The sequence below is a fragment of the Clupea harengus genome, chromosome 6 (assembly GCF_900700415.2).
Source record: "Clupea harengus chromosome 6, Ch_v2.0.2, whole genome shotgun sequence".
In the NCBI taxonomy this organism is placed as follows: domain Eukaryota; kingdom Metazoa; phylum Chordata; class Actinopteri; order Clupeiformes; family Clupeidae; genus Clupea; species Clupea harengus.
The window spans coordinates 30,557,691-30,572,021 of record NC_045157.1 but is presented as its reverse complement, the minus strand read 5'-3'; the positions used below and the strand labels follow the sequence as shown (position 1 = coordinate 30,572,021).

Genomic DNA, 14,331 nt, shown 5'->3' with positions numbered 1-14,331 from the left:
AAGATTGACAGTGACCATGACCTTTAAGTAATATAGGCCTAGATGTAATCTACCCAGACTCTCATGTGCTAGGACAAATAAGACACCAAAGACCATGTTTTATGTTCTTTGACAAAATGACCAGTTACCTTTTGTCACAATGATCAGGAGAAGGGATAGGTGTAAATCCATTTATAAGTGAAAGTTTAAAAGACTTTTTAACATCTCACTGTTTCCAATAATTATTTGAAATACATCTGCTAGTCTGCAGACGTCTGGTATGCTCCCAAGCTGGTACTTTTGTGCTGTTCCTTCAATACTGCTTTCTGGCGGATATTGTGTTTAATTCCCTCAAATGTGTTTATGCTGATGTAAATGCTTAGGCATTACCAACACTGATCTTAGATCTCACAATTGCAAGTCAGTGAATATATTGTGAATATTCACAATATGTGGTTGTTTTCAAGCTCATCAGATCAGAGTTACCATGAGCTTAATGTTCTGGGAAAAACAGCAACAGCAGAAGTAATTTGTCTATAGGATAAATAATGTGTCCTAGCCTACTCTTTAATGCAAGAAGCAATGATTCCCATAGAGTATTTATTTTTTTCTTCTGCATGATGATGTCAAATTACAAATGAGATGTATTTATACTTTCTTCTCTTTGTGTACACATTGAATGTGGTAGTCATTTGGGCGACGTCGGATGAGCGCCTCTCAAGGGTACAGGGTCAGCACTCTCAGACCAGGGACGAGAGAGAGCACTTATTGCTGCATCACGAGTTCCCAAAAATAGAACTACATACAGTATGTCACTCTATCTGCATTCTCTCACTTTCATAATTACATTACAGGAGCCAGTAAACTGTAAGTGTTTTGTCAGCTGTTCCACATTGTCAAGCAGCCCATTGGTTCATCGTCTATAAAAAGAAAGACGATTGAAGGAAGAATCTTCTAAGGACTTAGATTGTTGCTGTTTATGGCTGCGGCCTTGACATTGAATGTTTTTATTGGCAATTTGTGATTGATCTGATAAGTACCTCTCTGATCCCCTTCACCACGAAACCTCTAGGTCCTTTTGATCATATCAAGAAAAGATAAGAAATACAGGTCAGTACTCCACATGGAGATGACTTCAGAGTGAACTCTTGGTTGAATAGTTGAACTCTCATTGCAGACATTGGAGGTTATCATGAAACTATTGCAGCCTATTCATGAAAATGACAGATGATAATGCAAGGACCATAGGGTAACTTTCTGAGTAGTAACATATCAGACATATTTAACTCAGGGATCTTGTTATGCTTTTCTCATAAATCCCTGTAAAATTATGTAAAAGCATGCATGCCCCTACTGGTCATTTCTGATATAACACACTCACTTCACACTGCCATCACAAGCAGCCATCTGTAGGCTACAAACTAATACTGTATATTGTAGGGTGTTGGGGTAGGGATGGCAAAGTAGCCAAACAAAGCCTCCTAGTATGCCGCAGGGCAAAAATGCTGTTAAGACCATTATGATGATCATATGATTGCACTGCTATCACATATTATTCTTCTAAAGTTTTATTCTTCTTATGCCAATCATTTTTGGCGCTGTTTCAATTCCCACTGATTGCACAATATTGATTCAATGGTATTGGACAGGTTCGTCCTAATGCTGTGTAGTGCAAAGCGTTTTGATAGGCCCTATCATTTTAATCATTTTAATCACTCAACGCTTGAAAATGAATGGGGGAAGTTATATGTCTTTAGTGGCTCAGTTAGGAAGTGTTGTTTGCCAAATGACACAGCTTTGCTACACGGCAGGTTAAGAAGTGTAATTTTGCCCAGCAGCAGTAAATTAAACCCAAGCTGGAGTCAACAGTTGTATTTTCCTCTAAACTTGCTGGCACTCGACAAAATGGCTTAACTGCAGCTGTAATTATCAGATGAAGATATCAACACACCTGTGGATTAATTAAAGCCTACTTAAGCTGATGTTTTGGTTGTGTCCATTCAAGTAACATAATGAGGTAGGTTGAGTTGAGCTGGTGCCGTTGCATTCTATGCTTAGATAGCTGGGAACTTGCATGCCATTTCGATAACTCTGGCAAGCTAGCAAGCTAACATACACTATTTTAAACTAACCTGGAGAGGCGATGGTAAAGACAACAGGAGTTTGCTACAGTATGTTATGTTACCTAAGTTATTCAAAATGACAAGATAACTCCAAATGCGAATTGCTTCACTTAAGTTAGCTAGCTAACGTAAGTTTGTGTGTAAATATTTGCTCATATTTAGTCTTTGGGACACTACAGTACACTTAGGTTCATAAATAAGAAACATTTGTCACTGTTGTTTTGGTTTGCATGTTTGAAATAACAAACTTGAAACATTGAATCATTGAAAACAGTGACTGTTACAGCCCAGGTTCGTAGTGCAGAAGTTAAGTTAATTCATTAAACTTGAAGCTTCAGTCCGAAACATACAGAGACCCATCAGCTCACATACAGAGACCCATAATGTCCCATTAGCTGATATTTTTTACCTTGTGCGACAATGGCAGCTCCTGAAAAAATTCTCAGGGGGGGCAGTTTTTTTTATAATGATAAAGGCGACCCATTCAGTAGGTACATTATACAAGACAATTGTATCAGTTTGTTTTTAGCTGATTAACTCATACAGCAATGCCTTTTTGTCCACTAGTCATGTCCATGGCAGCACACAAAAGAAAGATTTCCCCTCTAGCTACATAGAGTAGCTAGTTACAGGTGGAAAGCTATGAAAGAAAGTTGCATCCAGGAGCCTTCATAAGCAAAAATGATGTGGATTCACAATAAATTATCCCACTTATTCATTATTCACAATACTCAAATGTTGTATGATGTAACATAGCTCAACAGGACACATGATATGTCCAGTAACAACATAAAGAAGGGGGCAACATATAAGTCAAAACCAACAATATTTATTGACTGATCTTGACAGTATTGGCTTACAAAAGCAAAATAAGTCATCACATAGAAAATAACTCAGTGTTGGTGCAAGAAGCGAACATTCTCACTGTGAAACCTATGAAAGTGACAGTGGTATATAGAAATACAGACCGCGTTGTTGTGCGAACAAGTTATATTCTTGTGAACAACATTTTGTGAAGGGAGATGGTTTTAAGCCCAAATCAGTTTTGAATTTGCTATGCTGTTCATTACAATAATGTTAGTCATCTCACATGTCAACTCAATTTAACTGGCATACTGTTTCCCTGTAATAATATTGCTGTCTTATCTACAGAATACACACATGTGCACATAGGCGGAGATCCCGGGGGGGACGGGGGGGACGTGTCCCCCTACCATAAAGTTGCCCCCCCCCCCCCCCCCCCCAACAATCATTGGAAAAAAAAAAAAATTGAATAAATATTAATATTTAATAAAAGCATTACGACACAAGTGGTGCTAATTATAAACGTAAAACAATGTGTTTTTTAACTGTTGAAAAATCATGATCCCCCTATTCCTCAAAGTGGTTTGGTTCACGCTGTTTCCAACAGGCGGGGCTACCGGCAGCTCCGTGTTTCAGTCAATCAACCCAGTACATGGTCAGATTGTCTGATTGTTTCCTCCTCTCTCCCCTGTCATTGCCGCTATGATACACGATATGTAAAGAGATTGACCTCATTCTCGAACGCAGTTAAGAACATGTAAAGAAGATTTTTTTTCTAAACTCCATTTTCGAAGTTCCTGGGACAATTCTGGCAATCATGAAAGTTTTCTCATCTGGGATTCGTTCTTAACTTTGAACAGAATTTAAGAACGCTAAATAGTCATAAATCAGCCAGATTGGATTGCTCCCATGTTCTTAAGGCCTGAATTTGTGAGAAATCGTTGGTGATTGCGTTCACATCAATTCTACATTCTATAGCATACAAATCAAATAGTGAGACACTGGCAGTCAGTCTGCTCTCTATATTTAGTTTGAAATATTGTATTGAGAAACATATGATTTAACAGTGAAATTGACAATTATATGTTTCCTTTTCAAAAACTGTAATTTCACAAAACTTATCTGTTAGCCATTTCTGATATGCAGTAGCTTCGTTTGTTGTTTCCATGGTAACAGGAGCTGTCTCAGAATAATTCGCTTTTCTGTTGGCTATTTCTGATATGCAGCACACGAAGGTACGAGAACGGAGGGCAAAGAAAACGTGCATGGTCTTGGTCATGCATATTTCAAATTGTACAAACATTTGTATATTTGAATGTGTGCATTTTACTGCTATAAAAAATATAGAAAGCAGGTGTTTTGATGGTTGTTTACATTTGCCATCTCTGTTAATAGTTTGATTTGTATGATTTGCAGATTCTGTTCCGTTTTTCTCAATGATGGTCAATTATTAGTAGTTAAAGAAGCACTATTTCGATCATTTAGATTTCGTTTCAGTTTTTCAAAGTGAATGAGCTGTGGGAGCACAAGAACAGTGAGCGTCTAGCAGCGATTAACATAGAGCCAGAGCCAAGTTGCAAAGGAGCGTTAGAAATGCTCTGCTTAAATGTATTAGCTTTAGTAGCTGTAGCTAGATAAAGACTGCCACCTTGTGGACAGTAGATGCGATAGAAGACGCTGTTTAGTTTACTTTTTATTGTTGAACTGATCTACGTTCATGCAGCTGAATTCCTCCTTGAAGAGCCTTCGTTTGCGTTTGAACTTTGGACATTATTTATCTGTGAGTAGATATTTTGTGTTAGTACATTTAATGCCGTTTAGAGAATTAAAAAATAACGTCGAATTTCTGTTTTTAAATGTTATTAGAATTCGGTATTTAGCAGCTAAGTTATGCTAGCTCTCGTGACAGCAATTTTTTCATGTCCCCCCCCAGGAATTACTCTCTGAAATGTTACCATGTATTGTCCCCCCCTACAATGAAATGGGATCTCCGCCCCTGCATGTGCACACATAGTCTGAGTTTAACAAATCCACATGCATACACCAACAGATAGCCTTCAAGCCTTCACAAAATGCATGTATTATTTAATTAATGTCAGCTGTGCTGTTGAGTCACAAAGGATGAAAATGATTAAAGTTTTCATGGATGCTACAGTGACCTACAAAACAAATTTGAAAAGTTAAAAACTATATGAACAACAACCAAAGCATTATGCACTTTAATACAACAAAATGCTTATAACTGTTATATATCAGATCATAGTAAAATGAACAATAATAATAACTATTATAATATAAAAATCGTCGTGCTTGTAACAAATATATGACAGACGAGTTCTAAAGGGGTGTCTTTAAATGCTTTGTGATACTCTTTGAACGTAGGCTGCCATGGCTGTCACTAGCATTAGGTAGGTCATTCCACCACCGAGGTACCACTAATGAAAAGAGTCTTGATTGCCATCTCTTGTTGGAAATGCATCTCTAGTTCGGTTTGTGTTTCTCTTTTGTGTCCGGTATTAGTGTGTGTGATTGTTTATCATTTGATTCTTCTGTTGTGCCGTTGAAGTCCTGTGTTAGTTCCATCGTCGTTGTGAAGTATGCCCTGCCCCCCTGACGTCCCAGAAGATGTGTGTACTTTCCTGGTTCCTGCTTGCTTCATAAAAAAATATTGCTTGTGGCCAAATAAAACTAAGAGATCATTGTCACTTCAGAGAAAGAAAACCAGATGCTACATTTGGTCAGAAATGACCGAAGATGACAATGCTTCAAACAGATTGAGGAGCTCATTGCACAGCTACAGCAAAAAGGGGCACGGCCAAAGGCTCATATTCCAAGAGTCTCGATGAGACTACCTGAAGCTGTGTCCTTCACCCCAGGTTCGCCAGAGCCACCGAGCTGCCAGTGGACCAAGCTGGGGACCTCTGGGCCAGGCACCACCTCTCTTGCGGCTCGCCCAGGAGCCAACCCTATTAGACTGGAGTATGCTGGCCTTGGCACCTCAGTCCTCATTTCCTTCCACAGGTGTGTGGTGAAGAGTATCCTCACTTCCGGCTCAGCTGCAGACAGACGGGCACTGCAGTGGGTTAAGACTGCACAGAGGATCACTGAAAGCACTTAGCCTACCCACCACCATCAGTGGCATCTACAACAGCAGGAGCAGGAAAAAGGCGTCCTACATCATTAAGGACTCTTCTCACCCTTCTAACGGACTGTTTGCACCCCTCCTTTCAGACAGGAGGTTATGCAGCATCAATGCCAGAAAACACCAGGGTGAGGATCAGCTGGATGCTGTGACTTGAAAATTGCTGTATCACATTAAAGAGCTGCTGCTGTTATTACTATTACCCCATATCAGGGCCATTGCCACAATTTGAGGCTTAGAAACTCTGCACTTTCAGACTGAAAATTCTGCAAATCACACAGAACAATACTGAACAATTCTCACACTCTGATGACTTTATACTTATATTTATTTGTTATTTTTATTTAATGGTGCTTAATTGTGTGTTTTCTTTTTTATTATTGCTATTAACTGAACCAGAACCTATGTACCTCATTTTGTTCCCTTTCATGTATGAGTTCTGGAATGACAATAAAACATCCTTATCCTTATTCTTGCCTGGCAGACAAACCACAGTTTGTGCGACTGGCATCTATCTATCATCTGTCTATCTGTGCAGGTGGTTAACAGCACAGGAGCACTGCAGGAGCACGCGTCCCCTTCCTCTTCACCCTGTGCAACTCAGATTCACAACTCGGGAATCCTGTCATCTGCAGATGTTTTCAGATGACTCTGCAGTTGTGTTGTGTGCCAGTGGTGGACAGGAGACTGAGTACAGGGAACTGGCGGACCACTTTGTGGCGTGGTGAGGGAACAACCACTTCCTCTAATATGTGGCTAAGACGAAAGAGATGGTTATGGATTATAAGAGAAACAGGACTAAGATGACTAAGAGTTCACTTTGACAACAGGCTGGACTGGAAATGTAACACTGAGGATGTTTACATGAAGAGACAGAACAGACTCTACTTCTTGAGGAAGCTTTGGTCCTTCAGTGTGTGCAACAAGATGTTGCATATCTCTTACCAGTCTGTTGTTGCAAGTGTAGCCATCTATTGGGGCGGCTTGAGAGAAGGATGTTGCACAAACTGCTCAACATAATGGACAACACTTTAGAGTGTTTTCAGTTGGGGTCTCCTACAACTCCAATGTAATAATGACTGCTAATGGAAGTCAAGCCAGCCCACTGCAATAGCAATATATAATGACTCCTGGGAGAGGTGGCAATGCACGGTGCACATTCTATTTACATTTAGTCATTTAGCAGACGCTTTTATCCAAAGCGACTTACAATGTATACACATTTTACATTTACACTGATGGCACACTGCAATTAGAGGTCCAGTGTCTTGCTCAAGGACGCTTCGACAGGGAATCGAACTAGCAACCTTCTGATTACTAAACGACTTATTTACCTCCTGTACCACTGTCGCCACATTCTAAATTGAATTGGCACAGTCAGAGCTATATCTCAAATTCTATTTATTTTATTCTATTAATTCTATCTAGTAGGCCCAGTATAGTTGTTTGTATATACATAAATGTGTTCATATTGTTTTTTTTTTTACCTACCTCAGTGTCTCTTTTTGTTTCTATCTATCTATCTTATCCTATATCCTTACCCTTAATAACGGTTTGAGGTAGAGCTTTGTCTGTGATATTATGTCCAATAACAAGTCAATCACTGTCACTTACCCACTCAGTCAGATGATACAGATTGTTTGATCGTTTTTTAAGTATCTTTTTGGTGTTATTCACATTAACTGTAAGTCAAAACTGCTGATATTGAGTTGTTGCATGTCAAATAGAATCTGAGATAAGATAACAATAATGTTTTGATTATGATATCTATAGACCATATAAAAAGTAGGCTATACTGTACAACTTAATTTTCTTTCCTAGTTCCCAAGAACATCCATCGCTTATGTCCTGCCTGACATAAGACGCTACCCATAGAGACTTTAACCTCCAATCCAGTGGATGGCGGTAGGCAAAAACGGAAAGGCTTGAAGAACAACTGCTAGGAACTAATCAACAATCTGGAGAGTTCAAGTTCCGTGAAGCTATCGACAGTAAGGTGGTATGGTGGCGAAAAGCATAAAAATAAAAGCTTCAAAAGTTTGTTTGAAAATCCGGTTTGACTAAATTTTCAAAGTTTTACAGGGCATATGCCTGGTGTGCTGCCAACTAGTCTAGATAAACACTGCATATTGCATCTCTGAATTTTGTCATTTTAGCTGACTCATCTTACAAATAACCAAGGAATGAGATGGTGGCCTATTAGGTGGGCTACACAACATTTCGTTTTTTGTTTTGTTTATTATCATTCATTTCTCCATTAAATCATTAATACATCACCACATCCAGAAAGTTGTATTTCACAACAAGGGCTGATTTAAAAAAAATCAATTTTATTTATACTGCTTGTGAGTCTTAGAACATCCTATACATTAGTGAATAAAATGAGCCTATAGACTGTGTTTAATATGAATAGGCAGAACAAAGTTGTTAGTTGAACTACCCCCATTATATGACCTATGTACAATATATATGGATAATGCAATACACATTTTTAACACACACACACACACACACTTACAGAAATACATGCAACACTTTTACAACAGTGACGGGATACAGTAACACAAGTGGTATTAAAGAGAAGCAAACTCATGACAATTACTGTGACTTTGTAACCTTTGACTCCATATCAGTTAGGAAGACACAGGGAGGGAAGGGCACTGTATATCTGTACATCTAACATGCCCTGGCACCAACAAATGTGTTTCAGAATCAGAATCGTTTACCACATACAAGGAATTTGTTAAATGTACAAATGGGGACAAGACGAGAACATTTTCTTTCCACAAAATAAAACATATATATATATTTCCTTGTTATAAGGAATTCATTTCACCCCCATATCAAGGACGCACAATTTGTTATTTTCTCAGCCACACATTTTAACGCCTACCTTTCAACTCTCAGTCTCAGGCAGGTGGAATGACGTTGTAGATGTTCAGACACATTTTCTCTTGCAGATGTATTTTTGGACTTCTTTTGGAGAAACAAATTGCTTTTTTCAGCTTAACACTAGTAGCCCTGTGTATTTTAAAAAGGAATTTCAAGTTGTTTTCCATTTTGCTTTGTATTTTCCCCACATTTACCTTTATTATACCTTTGGTAGCACAATCAGTTTGTTAAATGAGCATTTTTCGTCTTTAAAGCTAATAAATAAGTTTCGACTTTTATTTTGAAAGCATTACTAATGGCGCCATATTGAAATTTTCGTTGTTGTCGCTAGCTACACGCTGCTAAGGAGTTGGAGTGTTGGAGTGAAGTTGGAGTGGTATGAATGATTATCATTTAGACAGACGACACACTGTACAGCCGGAAACGTAAATGTTTTTGAATTGTAGGCAAGCATTTCCCTTCTCTCACGCATCTCCATGGATGGCATATCTCTGGTTTTACAAGATGCATACGGTCGTGTGCAGTTGGGAGGACTACCTAGCAAAGATTTTCGGGAATTGGCGTTTGTCATTAATGCTAGTATCAGCAAACCCCCTGGCACTGGAGATCCACCTTCCACTGAAGCTGAGGACAGTGATCAAAAAGCGAAGAAAATCATACCCCACTCTTATGGAAATGTGGCTTTACAAGTCACGTTACTGGGTCTCTCACTCTTTGAAAAAATGACAGTCAAACTATTGAATCACGAGTTGCCGCAGGACCTCAGACTTTACACCCTAAATCTGTTTCAGGTGCTTCATGAAGAATTCAGTTTCATTTCAAGTACTGTAAGTTGTGTCATGTATGGGTTATGTAGTGGGTTCGTCTGAATTGGCGTGTGTTCTCTGCCATAGCGTAGGCTAATTCTTTCATTCTTTCACAGTTCGCCCTTTTTGGCAACAACGATAGATTGGTGTCCCATTTGGCAGCAAAATGTGTATCCTCACTTCTTATTTGTGAACTGCAGAGTTCAGTGAGTACTTGTTTCACATTTACTTAACGTATTGAAAAATGTCCTATATGAAAAGCTTTAATTGTTTGAATATTGTGGTTTCTGTTTGTTCTAATGATCCAATAACCGTCATATAGTCTATTTATTACTTTACCAATGCTGTTTTTAAAAGCTTTCATCAGCAGTTTTTTGGTTATTGTTATTTTCCTCTTACTCCGCATCTAGAATGCAGGTGGCGTGGTCATGGAAACGATGTGTGAAGAAGTATTCCAAATGCACAGTTCTTGTTCTAAATTGGATGCTGGTGTCTGGTCCCTGACGGCTGTGATGAAAGAACTACTCAAAGGAAACACTGAGCATAAGTCAGGTAACAGCTTAGCCCTTTGGTGAACTATTGTTTTTTACTGTTTTCAAACAGATATTTGTACTCAAGGTTGACCATGCCTTATTCTAGTTCTTTATTTTCTTCTCAGAGCAAATTGAGAAATTACTCACAAGGATGGACCCTGTTATCACGTCCTTGTACTCGTCTCTTTTCCAAAGTGAGGACACCAGGAGAACTGGTGACTGGGGGACGGCACTGACCACATTCATGGACCTGCTCGAGGCTCTCACTGCTGCCCGATTCCGGCTAGGCATCTGCGTCTCGAGCCAGAGGCTGTTGTTCATCCAAACCCCAGTTCTTCTACAACTTCTGGACAGTCCTTTAGACTACTTTGTGAAGAAACATGTACTTTTGCTCCTGAAGAAAATACTTCTTCAGAGGACTGGTGAGGATTGGCTTTTGGGAGCAGTAAGCCCCACAACCCATGGATATCCTTACCATGCTGAGGATATGGTTGCACTCACAGACTCTGTCCTACAGGCAGTGGCCTGTGGCTGGTTGAAGCACGTGCCTGTGAGAACCGGCCCCGGTTTCTTTGGCGGCACCAAGGAGTCATGTTCAGAAGAAGGAGCTGATGATGTGATGTTGAGAGCAGTGAGCCTGGTTCTTCTCAAGTGTCTGGAATACCAAACCAAGTCAGCTAATTCTAAGAGTAAGTAAGTTAAAATCCTGGTTTTTCAGGGGGGGGGGGGGGGGGGGCGACATACACTGCACATGGTGTTTTACACACATGTGTAGTGTGACTGTGTCAACAGCAGGGGGCAGCGTTTGCCTTCACTTCTCACTAATGTTTTTGTTTTTTAGGTGGCAGCCAGACCATTCATGTGCTGAGGTATTTAAACAAGTTACTTCAGTTCCTGAGCCAGCATTGTGTTCAGCTCAGGCAGAGCGGTCATCCTTGTTTGTGTGTGTCACTGGTGTTTGTGGACCAGGATGATGACATGATGGAGGCTGCTAGGGCTTTAATTATACTGCACACACACCAGAAAAGGTAAGACATGGTCATGTTGTCAATTAACATAAGTTACTTCCATATTGATTTCCTAAAGATAATACAAATGTAGTCTTTGGCATTAAACTGTGTAGATCATGGAGTTGTCTTTTGAATGGCAAACTTATGAATGACTGACTTCTCTCTCTCTTCGTTCTCTCCTAGCTTGGGTGTTCCCTCAGAGGCCGGCTCTTGTTCGGTGGGGTTGAACCCTCACTGCCATTTTGTGCTCCTCCTCAGAGGCCTTGCTTTCGACCACTCTGTGCTGCTGGACTTCTTAATCTCTTCCGAAACTTGTTTCTTGGAGTACGTTGTCCGCTACTTAAAGCTCCTGCGGGAAGACTGGGAGGGCTTCTGCTTCTCATGTCAGCTCATCGAGGTACAGGGCTTCCAAAGGCATGGCAAGTGGAGGAAGAACAGAAGCCAAACTTCACCTCTGCATGGCAGATCTTCTTTTAGTGAGCAAGCAAGAGGATCTCATTCAGGTGACAGTCTGAGCGATGTCTGCTTGGGTCTGTCTGCCTGCCCACGTCTGGTGGATTATGGGAGCTCGGAGGACTCGGGGGAGGAGGAGGAGGAGGAGGAGATGGATGTGTGTGTGGGCTCATCTGACACAGCCCAAAGTGCTGCTGCAGGTTCTCACAGTGCAGAGGGAGGCAGAGAATGGATCTCCCTGCCAGACTGCAAAGACAGCCAGGAAACCAGTAACCATCCAGTAGCGTTTGTCAGGTGCACACAGACATCTCTAGCTCGAAAAGTAGTGCTTTGCCTCATGGAGCTAAGGACAGTTATATCAAGGTTACAGAAAAAGAACCTGTTTCCGTACAATCCTGCCTCACTAGTAAAGCTCCTGACACTAATTGAAGAAAAGAGTGAATTAGTTTCCTAGTTTCCACCACTGGTAGATTCTAAATGAAGTGTACCGATTATTGTTCCTTGCCTAGTTTCTCATACTTTCACGTTACTAAGGAGTCAAATGTGTTGAAATGGGATGTGACAGTTAGTAAAGTTAGTTACGTTTTTTTCAACTCAAAAAGTCTTTGGGTTGAATTGCAGTGTAGTAGTCTACCTGGAGACTGACATTATAGAATGCTGCGTGTAAGTGTATCAGAATACAGTATTTTTTTAAGACACAGTAAATACATTCATTCATTATTAAGTAATTCTGCAGATAATAGCATTTTACTTATTTTAGTCTTGTGTATTTGTGTGCAAATAGATACCACATGATGCCCTAACAATAGATGCCCTAACCAAACAAATAACCTGTTTGACACAGCACAAGGAAACATCCTTCTGAAGGAAACAACATATATTCTTCCCACAGTTTGAAAGGGTGTTCTCTTTCTCATGTTTCGTGTCCATTGGTGGATCTGTTGCAAGGCTATGGCATAGCACTCTGGTTTGGCTTAGCAGGAAATATCACCTGCCTTTTCCAATCTGGCATGGTAAATCAGCTTCCTCTCACCACCCATTTGCTATGAACAAAACATTTCTCAATGTCTTTTGGAAAACATGTGAAAGTGATTTCAGAGTTGTCCGCTGACATCAAATTAAGTAGTTCTGCATCCACTTGTAACTAAAATCTCTGCCTAACCAAGTCAATCAAATAAAAATTGTGAGTAAGAAATGTTGTCGTTTCTTAAAGTTGTTACTCTGTGTTGTGCCGTCCGGGAAGTGATAAGAACAGTATAATGACTAAATAAATGAATTCTTTTTATGAAGTGATAAGAACAGTATAATGACTAAATAAATGAATTCTTTTTATGAAGTGATAAGAACAGTATAATGACTAAATAAATGAATTATTTTTATGAATTATTTAATTATTACTTTGCCTGCAAATACCATTTATAAAATAAAAAAAGACAACTGGTAGTGGAGATGGTTTAGTCACTACCGTTTTAAATGCAGATTTATTGATATTGATGTCTACTTTTAAAGATGAATGTGAATCACTATCCCCGTCCTATGCACATTGGTGTACAGACCACCTAAAACATTCATTTCATTGAAGAGTTTCTGATCATCTATCCTTTCTGGCCTCTTGCTCTGATAAACTGTTTTATGAGTTTAAAAGGAATTGTATGGGCTTGTATGCCTTTATGGATACTTTTAATCTCATTCAATTATTGTCGGGTCTGACATGAAATTATGTAGAAGTTTCACTGAAAAAGGTGTTGCTTTGAAGAAATTCAGTTATACATGGAACTCCCACTATGATGTTATACTGTCATGCCTTTTCAAGGATGTTTTTGTCACAATCTGCCCCTTTAATTTGGCTATTAGTAATAATAATAATAATAAACTTTATTTGTATAGCACATATATATATATATATATATATATATATAGTGCGAAGTCGTAGCTAGTCAAAGGCTAAGGTGAAGAGATACATTTTTAGTTTTCTTTTAAAAATGTTTAGGGAGCTGGCTTCCCTGAAATCTATAGGCAGTATGTTCCATTGCTTTGGGGTGTAATTGACAAAGGCTAACATCTAACATCTAACATCTGTTGCTGGGAACTTCCAATAAACCACCATTAGACGATCGCAGTGTTCATGAAGGCAAATATTTGACAAGGGAGTTTGCAATGTAACTTGTTCCTGGCCGATTAAGGGCTTTGTATATAAGGAGAAGGACCTTCAAATCAATTCTAAATGTTACTGGAAGCCAGTGCAGAGCAGCTAATACTGGACTAATGTGCTCTCTCCTCTTAGTTCTGATTAATAGCCGAGCTGCATTATTCAGAGTTTTGAATGAGCTGAAGTCTCTCTGTTGTTTTTTTGGTAGGCCAGTTAGAATTGCATTACAATAATGGAGCCGGCTTGAAATAAAGGTATCTTTTTGATTTATAAATGGTAGTACTTTAGCTATGTTTCTAAGGTGGAAAAATGGTAGCTGTTTAACAAATGGAATCATCCCTCCCAATTGTGCTTCCCCCTACTAAAGAAATCTATCTAGACCCTAATGATCATGAAAACTACAGGCCCATCTCCATGTGTTTCTAAGATTTTGAAAAATG

The 14,331-nt window shown here is 39.4% G+C and overlaps 1 protein-coding gene across 1 annotated transcript; it reads left to right on the top strand.

Annotated features, from left to right (window-relative positions):
• The first annotated feature begins 9,246 nt into the window (after nucleotides 1–9,246).
• On the top strand, nucleotides 9,247–12,937 carry lins1 (lines homolog 1). The gene is made up of 6 exons (XM_012817220.3): nucleotides 9,247–9,767; nucleotides 9,863–9,952; nucleotides 10,157–10,298; nucleotides 10,405–10,968; nucleotides 11,121–11,307; nucleotides 11,473–12,937. Exons 1-6 carry the CDS (start codon nucleotides 9,417–9,419, stop codon nucleotides 12,194–12,196), a joined length of 2,058 nt encoding a protein of 685 aa, XP_012672674.2. The 5' UTR covers nucleotides 9,247–9,416; the 3' UTR covers nucleotides 12,197–12,937.
• Nucleotides 12,938–14,331: the final 1,394 nt, after the last annotated feature.